Source organism: Mastigoproctus giganteus, chromosome 3, assembly GCF_048544385.1.
Source record: "Mastigoproctus giganteus isolate SK-2022 chromosome 3, ASM4854438v1, whole genome shotgun sequence".
Classification (NCBI taxonomy): Eukaryota; Metazoa; Arthropoda; class Arachnida; order Uropygi; family Thelyphonidae; genus Mastigoproctus; species Mastigoproctus giganteus.
Window position 1 is genome coordinate 25,539,578 of NC_143577.1, and position 17,274 is coordinate 25,556,851.

Consider the following 17,274-nt stretch of genomic DNA (forward strand, 5'->3'; position numbering starts at 1 on the left):
GCAACTGTGGGTATTAATTTTATTTTTTTATTTATCTTTATCCTTTTATTTTATTTTATATTTACAATCATTGTTTTGTTTATTTATTTTTTTAACTTTATCTATATATATATATATATATATTTTTTTTTTTTTATTATCGTATTTTATTTTACTTTTGTTTTTTCTACTTTTATCTATAATTTTTTTTATCTTATTTCATTTTATTTTACTTTTATTTTTTTAAAATTAATTTATTATTATTTTTTAATCATTATTTTATTTGTTTATTTATTTTTCTCTATGCTGGTACCCTATGTTTGGATAGCTGCGGATACAGGATGCTGACACCCACTGGTATAGCATTACCTCCGGTGGGTGCAGGACTTCGACCTCTTCAGGGCAGACAAAGATTGTAATGGTCTATCTCCACCTAGCTAGGGACATATCTAGTTGTGGCCCACCTCCTCGTGGTGTAGACTGGCACTGGGCACGCTTTCCAGGACATCGCATGCCCGGTGGCAAAGAGGAGAGAAACAGCTAAACAACACATAATATACGCAAACATAAAAAACCAAACTATTATATTAGGCCACCCGAATATGTCTGTTAATTGCGTGTGTTCTATGGTCGATTTGTCTGTTTTGCTGGACGAAAATCCCCAGTTTCTGGGGAAAAACCTTGCTATCAACGCCTGAGACCGACTAACTCAGCTACGGAGTGAAAAGAGCTCATTAAAGTTCCTCGCGTCATCGACGGGATTCGAACACGGGCCTCTTCCACCCAGTGTGGGAGGACGGTGATGATACCACTGTGCTACATTACAATACAGACAATACATAAATATAGACAATAAAGACAATACAGACGATACCACTGTGCTACATTACAATACAGACAATACATGAATATAGACAATAAAGACAATACAGACGATACCACTGTGTTACATTACAATACAGACAATACATAAATATAGACAATAAAGACAATACCACTGTGCTACATTACAATAAAGACAATACCACTGTGCTACATTACAATACAGACAATACACAAACACAGTCACCGTCGTCCCCACACTGGGTGGAAGAGACCCGAGTTGGAATCCCGTCGATGATGCGAGGAACTTTAATGGGCTTTTTTCACTCCGTAGCTGAGTTAGTCGGTCTCAGGCATAGATAGCAAGGTTTTTTCCCCAGAAACTGGGATTTTTCGTCCAGCAAAACAGGCAAATCGACCACAGATTAGTTATTTGTTAGTTATTTGGTTTTTAGGAGCATTAGCAACTAAGGCCATATTGCTCCGGGATATGCGGTGGTCATTCCCTGACCTTTCCGCATTCTCCGTATTTGGTGGTGACGGGCTCGAACCCCGGTCTAATCAAGAAGCGTGTGCTACGCGCTGCTGCTCCTTCCCACCTGGCTACGGAGGCGCCACATCGACCACAGAATGCAACCAATTTGTAGACATAACACATAAATGGGTATATGTAATCATTTACGGGAGACCCTAATATAATATAATAAAAAAAAAAAATACACAAAAATAACACTACACACGTTTCTGACCACTCTACAGAGTTTTGTATCATGACAGAGTAACATGGCGGAGATGAATTAACGTTTCTGGAGCCGCCGTACAGTAGATACTATACATGTCTACATGTCTTGCCAGATTCCTAGTCTTCGCGGGTAGAACAATAGTATCACCACCATTCTCCCCACACCGGCTGGAAGAGGCCAGGGTTCGAATCCCGTCGATGACGCGAGGAACTTTAATGGGCTTTCTTCACTCCATGGCTGAGTTACTCGGTCTCAGACGTAGATCGCAAATATTTTTCCTCCAAAAAAAAAAAAAAAAAAAAAAGAAACTGGGGTTTTTTTCGTCCAGCAAAACAGACAAATCGACTAGAGAACATACGCAATTTACAGATAAAATACGCATATGGATAGATGTAATCATTTACCTGGGACCCTAATGTTCTAATTTTTTTTTGCCAGATTCTTAGTCTGCGGAGGAAACAGTGGATCGTCACTGTCCTCCGCACACCGGGTGGAAAAGGCCCGGGTTGGAATCCTGTCGATGACGCGAGGATGCCGTTGTGGGCATCGACATTAAAATGGGCTTTTTTGCACTCCATGGCTGAGTTAATCGGTCTCGGACGTAGATAGCAAGGTTTTTCTCACAGAAACTGGAATTTATTTTTGTTTAGGAAAACAGGCAAATTGATCAGAGAGCATACGCAGTTTACAGAAAAAATACATATATGGGTATATGTTATCAATTGCGGGTGACCTTACATATAATCAGTTTTTTTGTTTTTGTTTTTGCCAGATTCCTCCTCGTTATTGTTTTTGATAATTTTTTCCTTACATATTTACCGAGTAAATATGTAAGGAAAAGTACTACAAATGGTACTCGTTGTCTTTCAACAAGACAACACCCGTGTCACTTGTTAGCAATTATTGGTGACCGGGTATTAAGGCGTTGTTGTCTTTTAACAAAACAACGTCCTTGTTGTCTTTTAACAAAACAACGTTAAATTGTACATTCTTTGAATGTACAATGCAGCTGCTATCCAGGCTGGATTTACATATAAGCTAAACAAGCGACAGCTTAGGGCCTCACATTACAAGGGGCCTCGCTCCATTTTAAAAACTTCTTTTTTAATTTTATCACAGGGAGCTGTAAGAGAGAAGGGCCTCATATATGTTATAGCTTAGGGCCACAACAAGTTTATATCTTGCCCTGCTGCTGACCCTACCCTGGCTACGCCACTGCAAGGCCCACATTGTGCAGGAATAGTTCATGGTTCAGGTCCAAGATTTTCGTGTGCTCTGCAGGCCGCCAAGTTCCCCCCACATCAATTCCATCGAACATTTGTGGGATGCGAACATTTGTGCCAGTGCCTCTCTTTGTGGCCGAATTCAGGAACATTTTCTGTCCAGCCGGTCCAGGCAGGATACAGAAGGATACCTTCTGTGGTCTCTTGAAGTCGATGTCACTCCGGGTGCAAACAGTTATCATAACGAAAGGCAACTGAACGTGCTATAAGTAGGTGGTCATAATGTTCTGATTCATGAGTGTATTTTGAGCTTTTACTGTCACAGGGCAGAGAATTTGTTGATATTTTCACTGTCACAAATATCAATTTTTAAAGTTCTTGTCGATGATAGGTGGCGCAAGGGTAGAATTAGATGGTAGAAGATTGTCGAGAAGTAAACATGGTTTTACCTTCCACGCGTTCAAAGTATTTATCATTTGTTGTAAGTAAAGACAAAACGATCGAGCACCAAGGTAATTTAGAAATCATTATTTATTTTTGAAAATTTTTAATTGATACCACTTTTTGTGTTAGGATGAATAAATATTCTACACAGTAGAGTTGAAATCGAGTTTTTATAATTTCTCGAATTGTTCAGGTTAATTTTTAAATTAGTTCAAAGCGTTGGATTTGTTAATTAAACTTCTAAAAAAAAAGCCTTTTAGAACTTTAAGGTGCTGTTTAATTATCAGTTCAAGCACTTTCGTAATTGTTCGTGGCGTCCGAATGTCGAAACCAACTAGACCTCGTGTATATTTGTAATCGGATAATCTCTTGACAAGACTTATTTTTGATTTCGTTTTTGTTGCCAATCTGGCTGAACTTTAGAATAGGGTCCCCACTCCAGACTGCTTCAGTCTTAGGGTGTTTATCCCCCTTCCTGCTGTTTTAAAATAGGAAAACGCGTTCCCGATTTAAAAATAGTGGCGGGTGGGGGATAAACACTCTAACTGAATCTAGACCCTAACTAACGCTAACCATAGCGGGTTAGTCAATCACTGCCTTCTTCCTCTTCTTCTTGCCACTATTTTGGAAGGGGGACCCTGTTCTAAAGTTTTACCTCGAAAAAATTGTATGGCCTAGAGAAACCTTACTTTTTGATAATTGCTTGTTATCTATATTAACGTTAGAAGGAAGGGGTTGGGCCACTTGAGGTTAACGACCCTGCGCAGGTTGCAGTCAGATTGAATAGGTAATTTGTATCTGCATTCACACATGAGGAATTCTTTAGGGAAGGGGATATCAAACTCTAACAAGGAGCTAAATGATGGTTGTTGGCTTAATGTCTGTTTCAGGGAAAATAATGCAGGGCCATCTGGACAGGTAAGCAATTATACTGCATTCATAGCATGGATTTGTTAATAGGCAGGCTTGTCTAATCAATCTGATCAGTTATTGTGATGCAGTGACCAAGGAACTGAATGCAAAAAATAATTTTGATAACAAAGACAGTTCTACAAACTGAAACATTGTGGCATTAAGGGCAAGTTACTGCTATGGATAAAGTGATGGTTACTTGGAATAAGACAAATGGTTATCGATGGGCACTGCTCTTTGTGGATAATGTTATTAGTGGAGTTCGACATGGTACAGTGTTGGGGGTCGTTGTTTTCAGTATTTATCAGTGATATTGATGAAGGTGTATCAGGCTTAATGTCTAATTTTGCAGATGATACAACGGTTGGCAGGGTGGTTAACAACAGTCATCAGGGTGAGCTACTGAAACAATATCTAGGAAAATTGGGTCAACGGGTTGAGAAATGGGAATTGAAGTTTAACTGACAAATGCAAGGTACTGCATATGGGTAGTACTTACTCCAGAGTAACTTATGAACTGTTTGGTACTACCCTCAGGGTAGTGGAGAATTAAAAATACCTGGGGATAATTGTGCAGTCAGACAAAATTCTTTGAGCAGTGTGGATATTCTGCCAGGACAGCTTATGATATACAGAAACTTTGCTAACAGGGATAAGGAGGTAATTAGCCCTTTGAATAAGGCCATGGTTAGACAGCATCTTGAGTACTGTATGCAGATCTGGAGGTCTCTAAAGCATTGGTTAGGCAGCAACTGTATACAAATCTGGAGGCCTTTCTTTAGGAAGGATGTATATTTGCTGGAACAGGTGCAGAGAAGGGCAACCAGACTGCTGAATGGAACAAAAGGGTGCTCTTACTTAGAAAGACTTCAGTTCTTCAAATTGCAGCATCTCGAGACTAGGCACCTGTGGCCAGATCTGATTGAGTTGTTTAAAGCCTTGAATGGATTGAGTAAGCTAAATGTTAATGACATTCTTCCACTTGCTGAGACTACAAACATGAAAAGGCATAAATTTTAGTTGAGGAAGGATGGTTGCAGGATAGATGTGTGGAGGTTTGTGTTCAGCCAGTTGGTGGTTGATTGTTGGAACAAGCTTCCATCTGTTGTGGAAGTTGGATGGGTTGAATAAATTCAAATACAAATTCTTGGAGGGTAGGGTTAGATAAACTGTGTAGCCATTTTTTTTTTTTTTTTTTTTTTTAATATAAGCTAGCTTTTTTTGCATCATTTGCCATTATTACTACTACCACCAAAAAGTTACATTTATTCATTCCTTTTTTTTTTTTTTTTTCATTTATTAAGTAAGGTGGGCCCTAGCCAAAAAAAATCTGACAAATACCAAAAAGTTAACAGTCATAAATAACAGCTATTGTTCTGTATATATATATTAAACCTAAACTTTGTAAGTATGAAAAATAAGGTCACTGGTGACCAAAAAAAAAGAAAAAAGTGTACTAGTATGTTAGTTATTTTTAGACTTATCTTAAGCCTTCATTACAAAAATTTGAAGCTCTTTACAAATTGTATGTGTTGATGTAAAACTAGTTTATTGTGTGTCATGCATGCAAAGCTCCCATGTTAATGAAAGGATTAGGCTAAAAAACTATACTTGAATAGAATTAGTTTTGGTAATCCTTCACTTTAATGTCACAGCATTGACAGTGCTTTGTACTTTCAGCATTTCAGAAAGAATTAAGATTAAACTTCAGTAAGAAACTTACCCATGGATCTTTGTGACTGCAAAGATCCACGGCTGATTGGCTGCTAATCACCATGATTTTGGATTAGAGTGAATGCTGTTGTACAAGCGAGTAGAGCCGGAAGGAATACAATAGACAAGGCAATAAACCTGGCCTACGTTAAGAAAACTCCTACTAGTTTTCTTAAGTAGGAGTTTTCTTAACAGGCTTTCATTTCTACTAGTGAAAAAAGGTCAGGTTTATGCCACCAAATTTGGGATGGATTCAAGTGAAAAAAGGCGCATACCAAAATTTTTTTTTGCCAGAATCCAGCTGAATTTGGTGGCATAAACTAATCTATCCTTTTTTCATTAATGGAAATGAAAGTCTGTAACATCTATCGTATTGTTCTACAGTTGAGTCGACAGGAATATGTCTATTGTTTTGCAGAATGGCATTCACTCTAACTCAAAATCATGGTGATTAGCAGCCAATCAGCACAAAGCAATGGGTGGAGCTAAACCTGGCCATCATTTGCTGTCTCAAAGCTCCATTGGTAAGAGTCTCTTACTGAAGTTTAACCAGAATTAAAAAGTAGGGTTTTTTTTAATACTTTTAAGTTTTTTTAAATGTTATCTTTAATTTCCAGCACTTATAGCAGTGATATTTTTCTACATGCTGTATGTAAAAATTACCCAAAAAATAATAAAATACAAAATTACATTTTTAATTAATTATGAATCATAGTATTTCCAATTAATATATAAGATGCACTTATCTTCATTGCTGCTGTAACAAGACAATACATATACATATTTGCACATTTGTTTTTACTTAAATTTGTTGTGTACATGCACATGTGGATTATTTGTGTATATTTGGGCACATGTAAATTGGAGCATAAATATTGGAAAGTCTTTTACCCAACCTGTAAATTGCAGTGTGACTTCTTTCTTTTCTCAAGGTATATGTAAATTGAGAAGCTATGCTGTAATTTATAGGTAAAGGATAATACCTCCCATTACTTACATTGCAATTTATGTGTGCCTGTACATTTCATGATGCATAATCATAAAATTTTATTACTTTATCTTGGTGGTGCAGTGGCAGAATTATTGCTGCTATAAATGCAGTAAATTAAAATCAACAGTAAAAAAACACAACATATTTTTAAAATTCTTTCTTATGGAAAATTATAACAATTCTTTTACACCACATTGGAGGGGGCAAAATCAGCATTCAGTCTCTGAATAGAAGTTAAAAGAGCAGCCAATAAAAATTACTAATGATAAAAGTATTTAAAAAAAAAATGAACAAATTTTTAATTCTTTCTGAATTACTGAAAGCAAGTGAAATTCCCAGCACAAAATGGACAAATAGTAAGCAATCCCACATACTATATCTGGCTGCAATCTCTGCTCTCCCTCACTGATGTTCAGTTACCTAACCTTATTTAAAAACCTTTTTACCTAAAATAATAAATGCCAACCTTATTACTTGAAAAAGAAAAACAGGGCTGTAGTGCAGAATATTAAATGGTATCAGATTCTTTAATATACATTATTTGAATGAATATTTGCATCCACATATTTGAATGAATATTTGCATTCACATATTTGAATGAATATTTGCCAATACAAAGCTAAATATTCTGTGTGGTTTTTAAAATCTTTCAATATTTAAGTATAGATAACTTCCCAATCACCCCGTAGAGTTCACCATAAAGAAATAAAATAATTTCTTAAATTGCTGAGAAGGAAATTGCCAAAATCTTAAACCAAATTGCAGGCGCACTATTATGTGCATATTGAATAACTTCCAGTCCAGTGTTAACCCTGAACCCCAGTATGCTAGGGCATCCATTTCATTTGAAGTTATTGTAACTGATTCAGTATAGTAATAGTCTTGTACAGAGGAAGCTAAAATCATGAAAGGCCTGATGGAGGGGGCTTCTCATTTCTGTTGTGGATTGCTGGCATTAGCATTAGTAGAGTCATATGATGCAAGAAAGCAAGCTTATATAGCATCAGCCAAAAAAAAAAAAAAAAAAACCCTTCCTATTTCACACATCCCATCACTCCAAATATTTGTCTAGTTCTGCCTTGAACTTATTTAAGTTGTTGACCTCCACTGCAACAGATGGAAGCTTGTTCCAACTGTCAACCACCCACTGGCTAAAGGCAAATTTCCACACATCTATTCTACAATTGTCTTTCCTCAATTGGAATTAATGTCCCCTCAGGTGAGTAATCTGAGCAAGAGGAAGAATCCCATCAGCATTCAGCTTGCTCAAACCATTCAAGGCCTTATACACCTCAAGTAGATCACCTCACAGGTACCTAGTCCCCAGAAGCTGCAATTTGCAGAATTTAAGCCTTTCTTGGTAACATCAACACTTTGTATCACTCACTAATACAAATGTTGGCAAGGTTGTTAATGACAGTAAAGACAGTGTGCTACTGCAACAGGATCTAGAAAAAAGTTAGTTAGATGGGCTGAGAAGTGGCAACTGAAATTTAATATTGACAAATGCAAAGTACTGCATATGGGTAGCAGTAACCCAAGAGAAACGTACCAACTGTGTGGTACTACACTCATTGAGGTGAAGAATAAAAAAGACCTGGGGTAATTGTGCAGTCGAATATGAAGTTCTCTGAGCAGTACAGATGGGCTGCCAGAGCAGGTCATAGAGGTTTGTCAATGGTATATAGGAATTTCGCTAGCAGAGACAAGGAGGTGATTATACCTTTGTATAAGGCATTGGTCAGGCCACACCTTGAGTACTGCATACAGGTCTGGAGGCCTCATTTTAGGAAGGATGTAGTGTTGCTAGATCAAGTAGAGAGAAAAGCAACAAGGTGAGAGGAACAAAGGAGTTCTCTTACCAGGAGAGGCTTAAATTCTATCAGTTGCAACATTTGGAGACTAGGCACCTGTTATCTGTACAAGGCCTGGAATGGTTTGAGCCTGCTCAATGCTGATGGGATACTTCCACTTGCTGAGATTAAGAAAGCAAAACTTTATGAAAGCAAAAACCCTTCCCGTTACCCCTGCTGGTAGTTACATCTTTAAGTAAATCCCACATCAGTATGTTGTGATCACTTCCACCTAGTGGTTCCTTTATCTGTAGATTATTAATGCATGAAGAATCACTGCTGATAATCAGATCAAGAGTATTACTCCCTCTGTTTGTCTCTCGGACATGCTGCTCTAGAAAACAAATATCCAGTAAATCCACAAAACGTCCTAGTGTGCAAGTGACCAACCCACAAGTTCCAGTCTATATCTGGGAAGTTAAAATTCCTCATTATAAGACAATCTGATTTACTGGCCCACTCTATTTCTCTGTACAGTTGTTCATTGTACTCATCAGAGTCATTAGGCCTATAACACACCCCTACTCTCAACCTGGTTTTCTCAATGCTTTTGTGAAATCAAACTGACTCAACACTGCTGTCCACCCATGTCAATAGGATGCACTTAGAATTTGTTTTTCTTTACTAGCATCATCACCCCTCCTCCTCTTCTATCCAGTCTGTTCTCTCTGGCGCCTCCGTACCCAGGTGGGAAGGAGCAGCAGTGCGTAGCACACGCTTCTTGATTAGACTGGGGTTCGAGCCCGTCACCACCAAATACGGAGGATGTGGAAAGGTCAGGGAATGACCACTGCATATCCTGGAGCAATATGGCCTTAGTTGTTAATGCTCCTAAAAACCAAACAACAGTAACAGTAACTGTTCTTTCTGTACACATTGTATTCCCCAAATTCCAATTCTGCATTCCTTCTGTGTGTGAAACCATGTCTCTGATATCCCAACATCAGCCTTTGATGTCTTCATCAGCACCTCAAATTCATCAAATTTATTTACTATACTCCTAGCATTGGTGTACATTCAAGTATACATGCACCTGTTCTTACTTTTAGTTAATCTAACACAACCCATGGGAGTTCCATGATGACTCTCATCAGCACTTGAAATCCTTAGTACCTCGCTTCACAGGCTGCCGTTCATTCCAATAGAAGTAGTTCAAGAATCACATTCAACTCTGCCCATGGCTACCATTAATCTGTTAGTCTCTAAATTCCCTCAAGCTAACAGTTTTCCAATCCACCTAACACTGCCTCAATAGCATTCACAAATATTCTTGCAATCTTTGTATTTAAGTGTATCCCATCCCTGTAGAAACAGTCTCCCCTGTTAACAAGCACAGACCACAGTGGAAAATATTTTATCCTATGAGCCTTGCACAAATCTCTCCAGGCCCAAATTGATTGACAAGGCTCTCATCATATACTCCTATCATGTCTCGGCAGAATTGTAGACACTTTCAAATTTAACCCTAACTTGTGACTTTTTTGCGACATCGACCTGTACTTGTTAAGTAAGTCCGGAGATCTCCTACTCTTAATGTCATTGGTGCCAATGTGTACAAAAATATCACCCTTTGTGCCCTTAAAAGATGATATCTGCTCTACAACGTCATCATCTTTTGCCCCTGGTTGACATACCATGGTCCTATTCCACCTATTGTTTTTGCAAAATATATTTCCCATCTCCCTGACAATAGAGTCAATGACAATAACTTGCTTCTGTGGTACTAGCGCATTCTGCTCTGAAAGTTGCTGCTACGATACACAAGAGAGCTTCTGCATTGAGTTGGGCAGCTGAGAGTTTGATGGGCTCCCCATTTCAATTCCTTTGAGGGCAATTACCGTACTCCTCAAACTCTCATAGACGCCCATCAGAATGCTGAGTTGGCACCTAATTTCTTGATACTTTGTGCACTTAGCACACACAGACATCCACCTCAGCTATCATGTCCTGTTCCAGATAGGTCTGCAAACATTTCACAAGTTGCAATTTTTAGGCTATGATGCGTTGGAGAATTGTCCTCTTTGGTTCTACCCTGGGCCACAGCCCTCCCGCTACTTTGTGCGCGTTGCTTTGCTGCTCTAGTCTGGGGCACAATTTCCTCTTAAATATGATGAAATTAATTATGGGTAGCAGTGAAAATTAATAAGGTTAATAAATTTAATTGATTAATGTTTTATACTACACTCGACTATACAATACTGTACTAAGCTAATGCAGTAATACGTATTCCGCTATATAGTTTTACCTTATACCTTAGCTATCAAGTTCGAAATATATGCTATCAAGCTACACTATACTGTAATGATCACAATATTAAATTAGCTATATCCTTAGCAAATACAAAAGATATAAGTCCAAAAAGTGATTACAATCTTCAAAATATTTATTTATTATAATTAAAACTCTACTATTTTTCTGCGCTACTGGTTACGCCTCGATATTCCCGCCAAAACATCGGTACGAGTAGTGAGTTATAACTTACAGTCACTAGACAAATTTAAGGTGCATATTGCTAAAAATCCAGTATAGGTTTGAAAAGTCACTGTACATGCTGTTTTAATAGAATAAAATAAGTATGTTTAGTGATTATTAAATGTTGGTCTTTTAATTTTCCTTACAGAATAGTTAAAGGGGAAAATTATTATTATTATGCTATTAAATGCATATCATTGCTCTCTAAAATTGACAAAAATTTAACTCAAGTTAATGAAAGTACAGTAAACTCTCGATTTAATAGACCCCGATATAATGGATTTCGGATTTAACGGACCAGACAAATAATAATACTGTAATGTGTATATTAATCTCGACCATATTATTTTTTTTTTAGGTTATACAAAACTTCAATGTTATTATCAATTAAAAGTTAATAATAATTACCTATTTCCATTATTGTTTTGATAATTACCTACTTTTATTTTTATAATCAAATTCAGGAAATTGTTTTTTATTCTTTCTGAAAACGTGTTCAAATAAAGCTGTTTTCCCAGATTATAGATAAATTTTTTTCTGTCAGATTACAGATAAGAGCAGGCTGTGACTTGCGAGCTGAACATCACTCTGGACACTGAACTGCAGGTCTTCCGACTCGATTTGTTTCGGTCTCAGTCTTCCTCAAACTATTGTGCAGTCAGGTTGTATACAGAGTGCGTCTGTGATTTCTGAATTGTGACTTTATTTATTAAATAATTTTGCAATCCTTACAATTTAAAATGACATCACATGATAGTGGAGTTAAAAGAAAGTGTGTGAACTTAAAATGTGGCACAGAAATTAAAGCTAATTGAGAAATTAGAACAAGATGTCTCAGTAGCACGTGTTTGTGAAATTTATGGCATAAAAAAACAAACTGTTTCTGATATCCATAAATCAAAGGCCAAATTGCAACATAATTTTATATTGTAAAGTACTGTATATTGTATTAAAGCTTTTTTTTTTTTTTTTTACATTAAGAACAATAAAAAAATGCCCTCCCAGGTTACATTCGATTTAACGGACTTTCGGCATTAACAGACACCCCTTCTCCCCTATTAGTCCGTTAAATCGAGGGTTTACTGTAATAAAATTATATCTTGAAGATAACTGCAAAAGCATTTAAAATTCAATCTGCCCTTTTATAAATAGTTTAAATATTAAAAAAATTTGCAAACATTGCAAATGAACATTTTTCTGCTCTAATTTAAATTCTTCTTTGTGTATTTTTAGCGAATTTCAACTCTGGTTTCAAAGACAATGACAATGTCTCCTCTACCGAAGACTTTTTTGTAGAATGTAGAGAACCAATGAAGGAGGTGGATGGAATTCTTGCAGATAATGAATTCTTTCAAAACAAGTTTAGAGAACCTAAAGAACCTAAAAGCAATGCCAGACTTGACTTCAAGAAGAAGAAGAAGAAGAAGATGATGAGGTTCATCATTATTAGTTTTTCGATGATTTCTAGTTAATTTTTTTATTAATTGAAGTATTTATAAAGTTTATTGGTTTGCCTAATGTACTTTATCACATTAGTCATGGTGAAAAGACCTTGACCTTCCATGTTTTAATAATTGGTTGTGTAACCCTGGATGGCAGTCAGAGCCTTAACCTGGTAGGTATCTTCTCCACCAATTTTTATAAAGTGAAGAAGGTATCCAGTGCCTTACATAGTACAGTGCAATTTGATATGTTATCTCATTTCAAAAGTACCCAAATAAGGTTTTAGGTGGGAACTTTGTGTTAGCTAAGGCAGCAACTTTTCTATGTTGCTGTTCAACCTGCTATATTGATGCATATTTGTCGTTGAAGTATGGGATGTGCTGTGTAGATAGCATACAAGGCAATCATGGCAGAGCTGTCCAGAATATACCATTTGTATCTGGTTGCTGTGTGTGTTAACTTTGGATAGACATTCATGTTAATGGATACAGCAACCTGCAGTGTTATAAACCAATTGGTTTATACTGACAGGAGAAATTTTCTAAATTTACCAATTACAGTTATTTATGAAATAATGTAAATAACTATAATTGGTTTAATATAGTTAGGGAAGGATGTTATGTGATTGTTTTCCATTAAGATTATTACTATATTTAATGCCACTGTTATACTACGTGAAATCAATAATATGGTTTATTAAGCTATTCACCTAAATTGACTATATGTTAAGGTGAGGTTTCAGATATCTTACTGATACCCATAATTAGACCATGCTTCTGACAGACTCCTCTTGCTGATGCTCCCAGTATGCACATCAGGTTTCTGGGAGCATTGGTAGGAGGAGTCTGTCAGCAGCATGGTCTGATGATGGGTATCAGTAAGATACCTTAAATGTCACCTTAATGTATAATAGTTTAGGCAAATAGCTTAATAAACTATATTATTAAGTTCACTTGGTATAAGAGTGGTATTAAATATATAATAATCTTAATATAATTGGTTTCCCTGAATAGTGCATCAGGCTTATTTTAAGATAGTCTCCTCATATACAATACCAAAATGTAACAGATATGTTTAAATCCATTAGTAGTTTTAAATTTGTAATGTAAGTAGAGGATGGTGATATACTAGATTACAAAAAATAATCAGTAGTGCTGGCATTTATGAATATTTCTCATTGAATTTTTCTCCTGGTTAATTATATGAACACTGCCTGTAATAAATATTTTCTGTCTATACTCCATGATGTCCACATAGGGTCAGAGATGTTTACAAGATAGGGAAAATAGGAGAACAGCACTGTATTTAGCAGTCATGTGAGCTAGAACTATGGTCAGCTCAAATATGTTGTACTGTACTACTCAGCTATTACAGTCTTCAGAAATAAATTTACTGTTTATGTTCTAGGATGGGCCAGAGGAGGAAAATACAAGAACAGTAATAGGCTAGATAGTGCTAAAATATCATTTTCTTAATGACATTGGTTATATGGAAAAAATTATCACATAAGGCTTTTGATTTTTGAGCACTAATAGAGAATAGAGATTTCGCGTTATCCTTATACACATTAAATCGGTGCTGCCCAAAATCCCCACAGCCAGATTCCTGATGGCCAAAATCCTGACAGCCGAAATCCTGTAATCAAAATGGCCACTATAAACATTAAAATTTTATTATGTACATATATATATATATATATACACACACACACACACACATATATAATACTGTACCCCTTTTTATTTTTATTATGAAGGATTCTGTTTCCAACTATATTTAAACGTTATTCAAATATATATATATATATATATATATATATATATATATATATCAGTTCACAAAAACCACATTACTGACAATAATCACAGTTTAATGATATCAAAATCACAGATTAAAATTTTCAAAAAATCGTAAAAATTATAATCAAACATTTAAGTATTATAATAATAAGAAGAAAATGGGATATTTTTTCGGGGATATTTTTCCTGTTACCCCTTTCAAAATATCCTGCTGGCGTCCATGGTCATGCCTAATGTACTTGCCAAAGAATTTCGTAAAAGTACAGCTAACAACAAATACCTGTATAATTATAATTTTACTTATGCTAACGATATTTATGACAAATGTTATGCAGCTACTAAAATGCATTACTCTAAATTTTTCAAATTTTCTTATTTCAAGTTTTTTATCTTTAGCATTTCAGTGCTATACCTGTAATTATTGCTCAAACATGTTTTATACAAATACCAAAATTCAACTTGAAAAAAACCAATTAAATGCAATATAATAAAGTAAAGTTAATTAAGTTGTTTTTATTTACTGTTCATATTTTAAAACTGTGTTGTTGTAACAGAAACCATGATCTTAAAATTGAAAGAGGTATTTGTCGTTAAAATTTTTATTTTTTATTTTCTTTCTATACAAAATTAATCTAAGGTAAATTTTTTACATACTAAAAAAAATAATAAATACAGCAGACTCTCGATTAACTGGGATCGGATTAACCGGGAAGCGGATTAACCAGGGCACTTCAAGACTCCAAATTTTAAAAAAAATCAACCAGAAATCATAAAATTCAAGTAATAAATAGAAAGGTATGAACAGATATTTTGCAAGTCGTAAATAAGCAACAAGCGGTATTATAAGTCGTCATTGGGAGATTAGTGTTACCTTGCAATCCCCGCTGTCTTCACACCCACCACTCAAAAAAAAAGAAAAAAAAAGAGAGAGAAAGAAGAAATGTTTAGTTTGTTTTAGTGCATCGTGTCGATTGTTGTGTTCCATTGCAGCGCAAAAGGACAAATTTTGTTCCGTTATTTATGTCAGGGATGTCGGATTTTTTTTTATAGTAAATTTTATTTATTTATTTTTTTGTTTAGAAATCAAAAATGATGGGTAAATGCAAAAGAGTTGTGTTTTCAGTTAAACAGAAACTTGAAATTATTCAAAAGTTTGAAAACGGTGCATCTGTTAAATCTCTAAGAAATCATTATAATAAGGATGTATGAAAATGGCCAAACTTTAACAAGTATCGCGCGGAATTCAGATTTACCAATAACAATATAGTAGCAATATGTTATTAGTCATTCCCGAGTTACGTAAAACTCGACGAAGTAAGAAGTCCTGGAACGTATCCTTACGTATGTCGAGGACTTTTGTACTTTTGGATTAACCGGAAATCGATTATTCGGGATTTGTTTTTTACCATCTATCCTGGAAAATTGAGAGCCTACTGTATATAGAATTATATTAATATATTTTTACAATATAGTAGATACTGTTTGGATTTTTGGTCGTCGGGATTCCGGCCATTGGGATTTTGGGCCAGACCCACATTAAATATACTTTAATAATATTATAAAAAAATACTTTAGGTTAGTTATCCATCAGCTTAAGCTTTTCAAAGTTATTGTGTGCATCCGATAGACTTCTAAATTTATAAGTTTATAGTACTGCTGTCTAACAGAGATTTGTTCCAAGTTTTGTTTCCCTTTTGTCAGACACTTTAGAGAAAGATCTTGTAAAATATTGTTTTCAAAAATGTATTTGTAAATAAGGAATGATTGAATATAGTTTTTTTATACTCTGTTGTTTCTGCTTGTAGCATTGAATGCTGTCCTCCATGCCAACTTAGTGGCATGATACATTGATGTCTGCCACTCATTTGGAGAGTTCTTGCTTCAGTTTCTCTCATTGGTTGGAGGAATTTCAAAAGGTCTCTTCAGTCAAGGTTGTAATTAGCCAATCTCAGGAAGGAGTAGGGTTTCCTCATGAGTTATTTCAAGTTTTTCAGCCTGCACAACTTGTAAATCATCCTGTAATCATCCATTAAAATGATAATTTCAGTTTTAAATATGTAGCATGTAGTGCAGCATAGCTCTCATTGGACATGAGACTCTAGTCAACATATAGGGACCATAGGTATAATAGTGGTTGATTGAAACTGTTAGCAGTTTTTGTGCTAAAAAATATCAGCTAACAATAAGACAACTTTCAAATATAGTAGATACTGTTTGGATTTTTGGTCGTCGGGATAAATTAATAAAAAAATTAATAGATTAATTTGGAATTATTTCTATATAGTTAGGCCTTGCAGCATTTCAACTTTGTCCTGAAGTTCACCTGATTACTTGTTATTATTGTTAAATGTTGAATTTTTAATAGAGATATTAAAGAAAACATGTTTCTTGAAAAGTATTGGAGTTATAGTTGGGTGGACAATCTTTTGAAGAGTGGCAAACAGTTGTATTATATGAACACATTCAAAACTTCTCAAACTCCCAAATGCCTGCTGATGGATAACTCCCAATGCATTAAGAGCAAACAGCATTAAAGAACATTATATTGAACCTGAACCAGTTGAACTATGCTATGGTTGTATGCAAAGCTCAAAACAGCATTTCAAGCTTATACTTGATGTTGCAAATGCTTGTTTATTCATATACTAAATAGATGATGTTGTAGAGCGGATATCATCTTTTAAGGGCACAAAAGGTGATATAGTTGTACACGTTGGCACTAATGATATCAAGATTAGGAGACCGGCAAAATTACTTAACAAGTACAGGTCACTGTTGAAAAAAAGCCGTGAATTAGGGTTGAATTTGGAAGTGTCTGCAATTCTGCCCAGACACGATAGGAGGGAGTATATGATGAGAGCCTTGTCGATCAATTCGGCC

The 17,274-nt window shown here is 35.6% G+C and overlaps 1 protein-coding gene across 1 annotated transcript in view; it reads left to right on the plus strand.

Moving 5' to 3' along the window:
- Positions 1 to 3,170: 3,170 nt before the first annotated feature.
- Positions 3,171 to 17,274, plus strand: part of LOC150087816 (deoxynucleotidyltransferase terminal-interacting protein 2) — a 76,450-nt gene continuing 62,346 nt past the window's right edge. The window contains exons 1-2 of the mRNA XM_090369926.1: positions 3,171 to 3,279; positions 12,386 to 12,587. Of these exons, the coding sequence (XP_090226052.1) occupies positions 3,180 to 3,279; positions 12,386 to 12,587 (302 nt within the window). The 5' untranslated portion in view covers positions 3,171 to 3,179. The remainder of the gene's footprint in view (positions 3,280 to 12,385; positions 12,588 to 17,274) is intronic.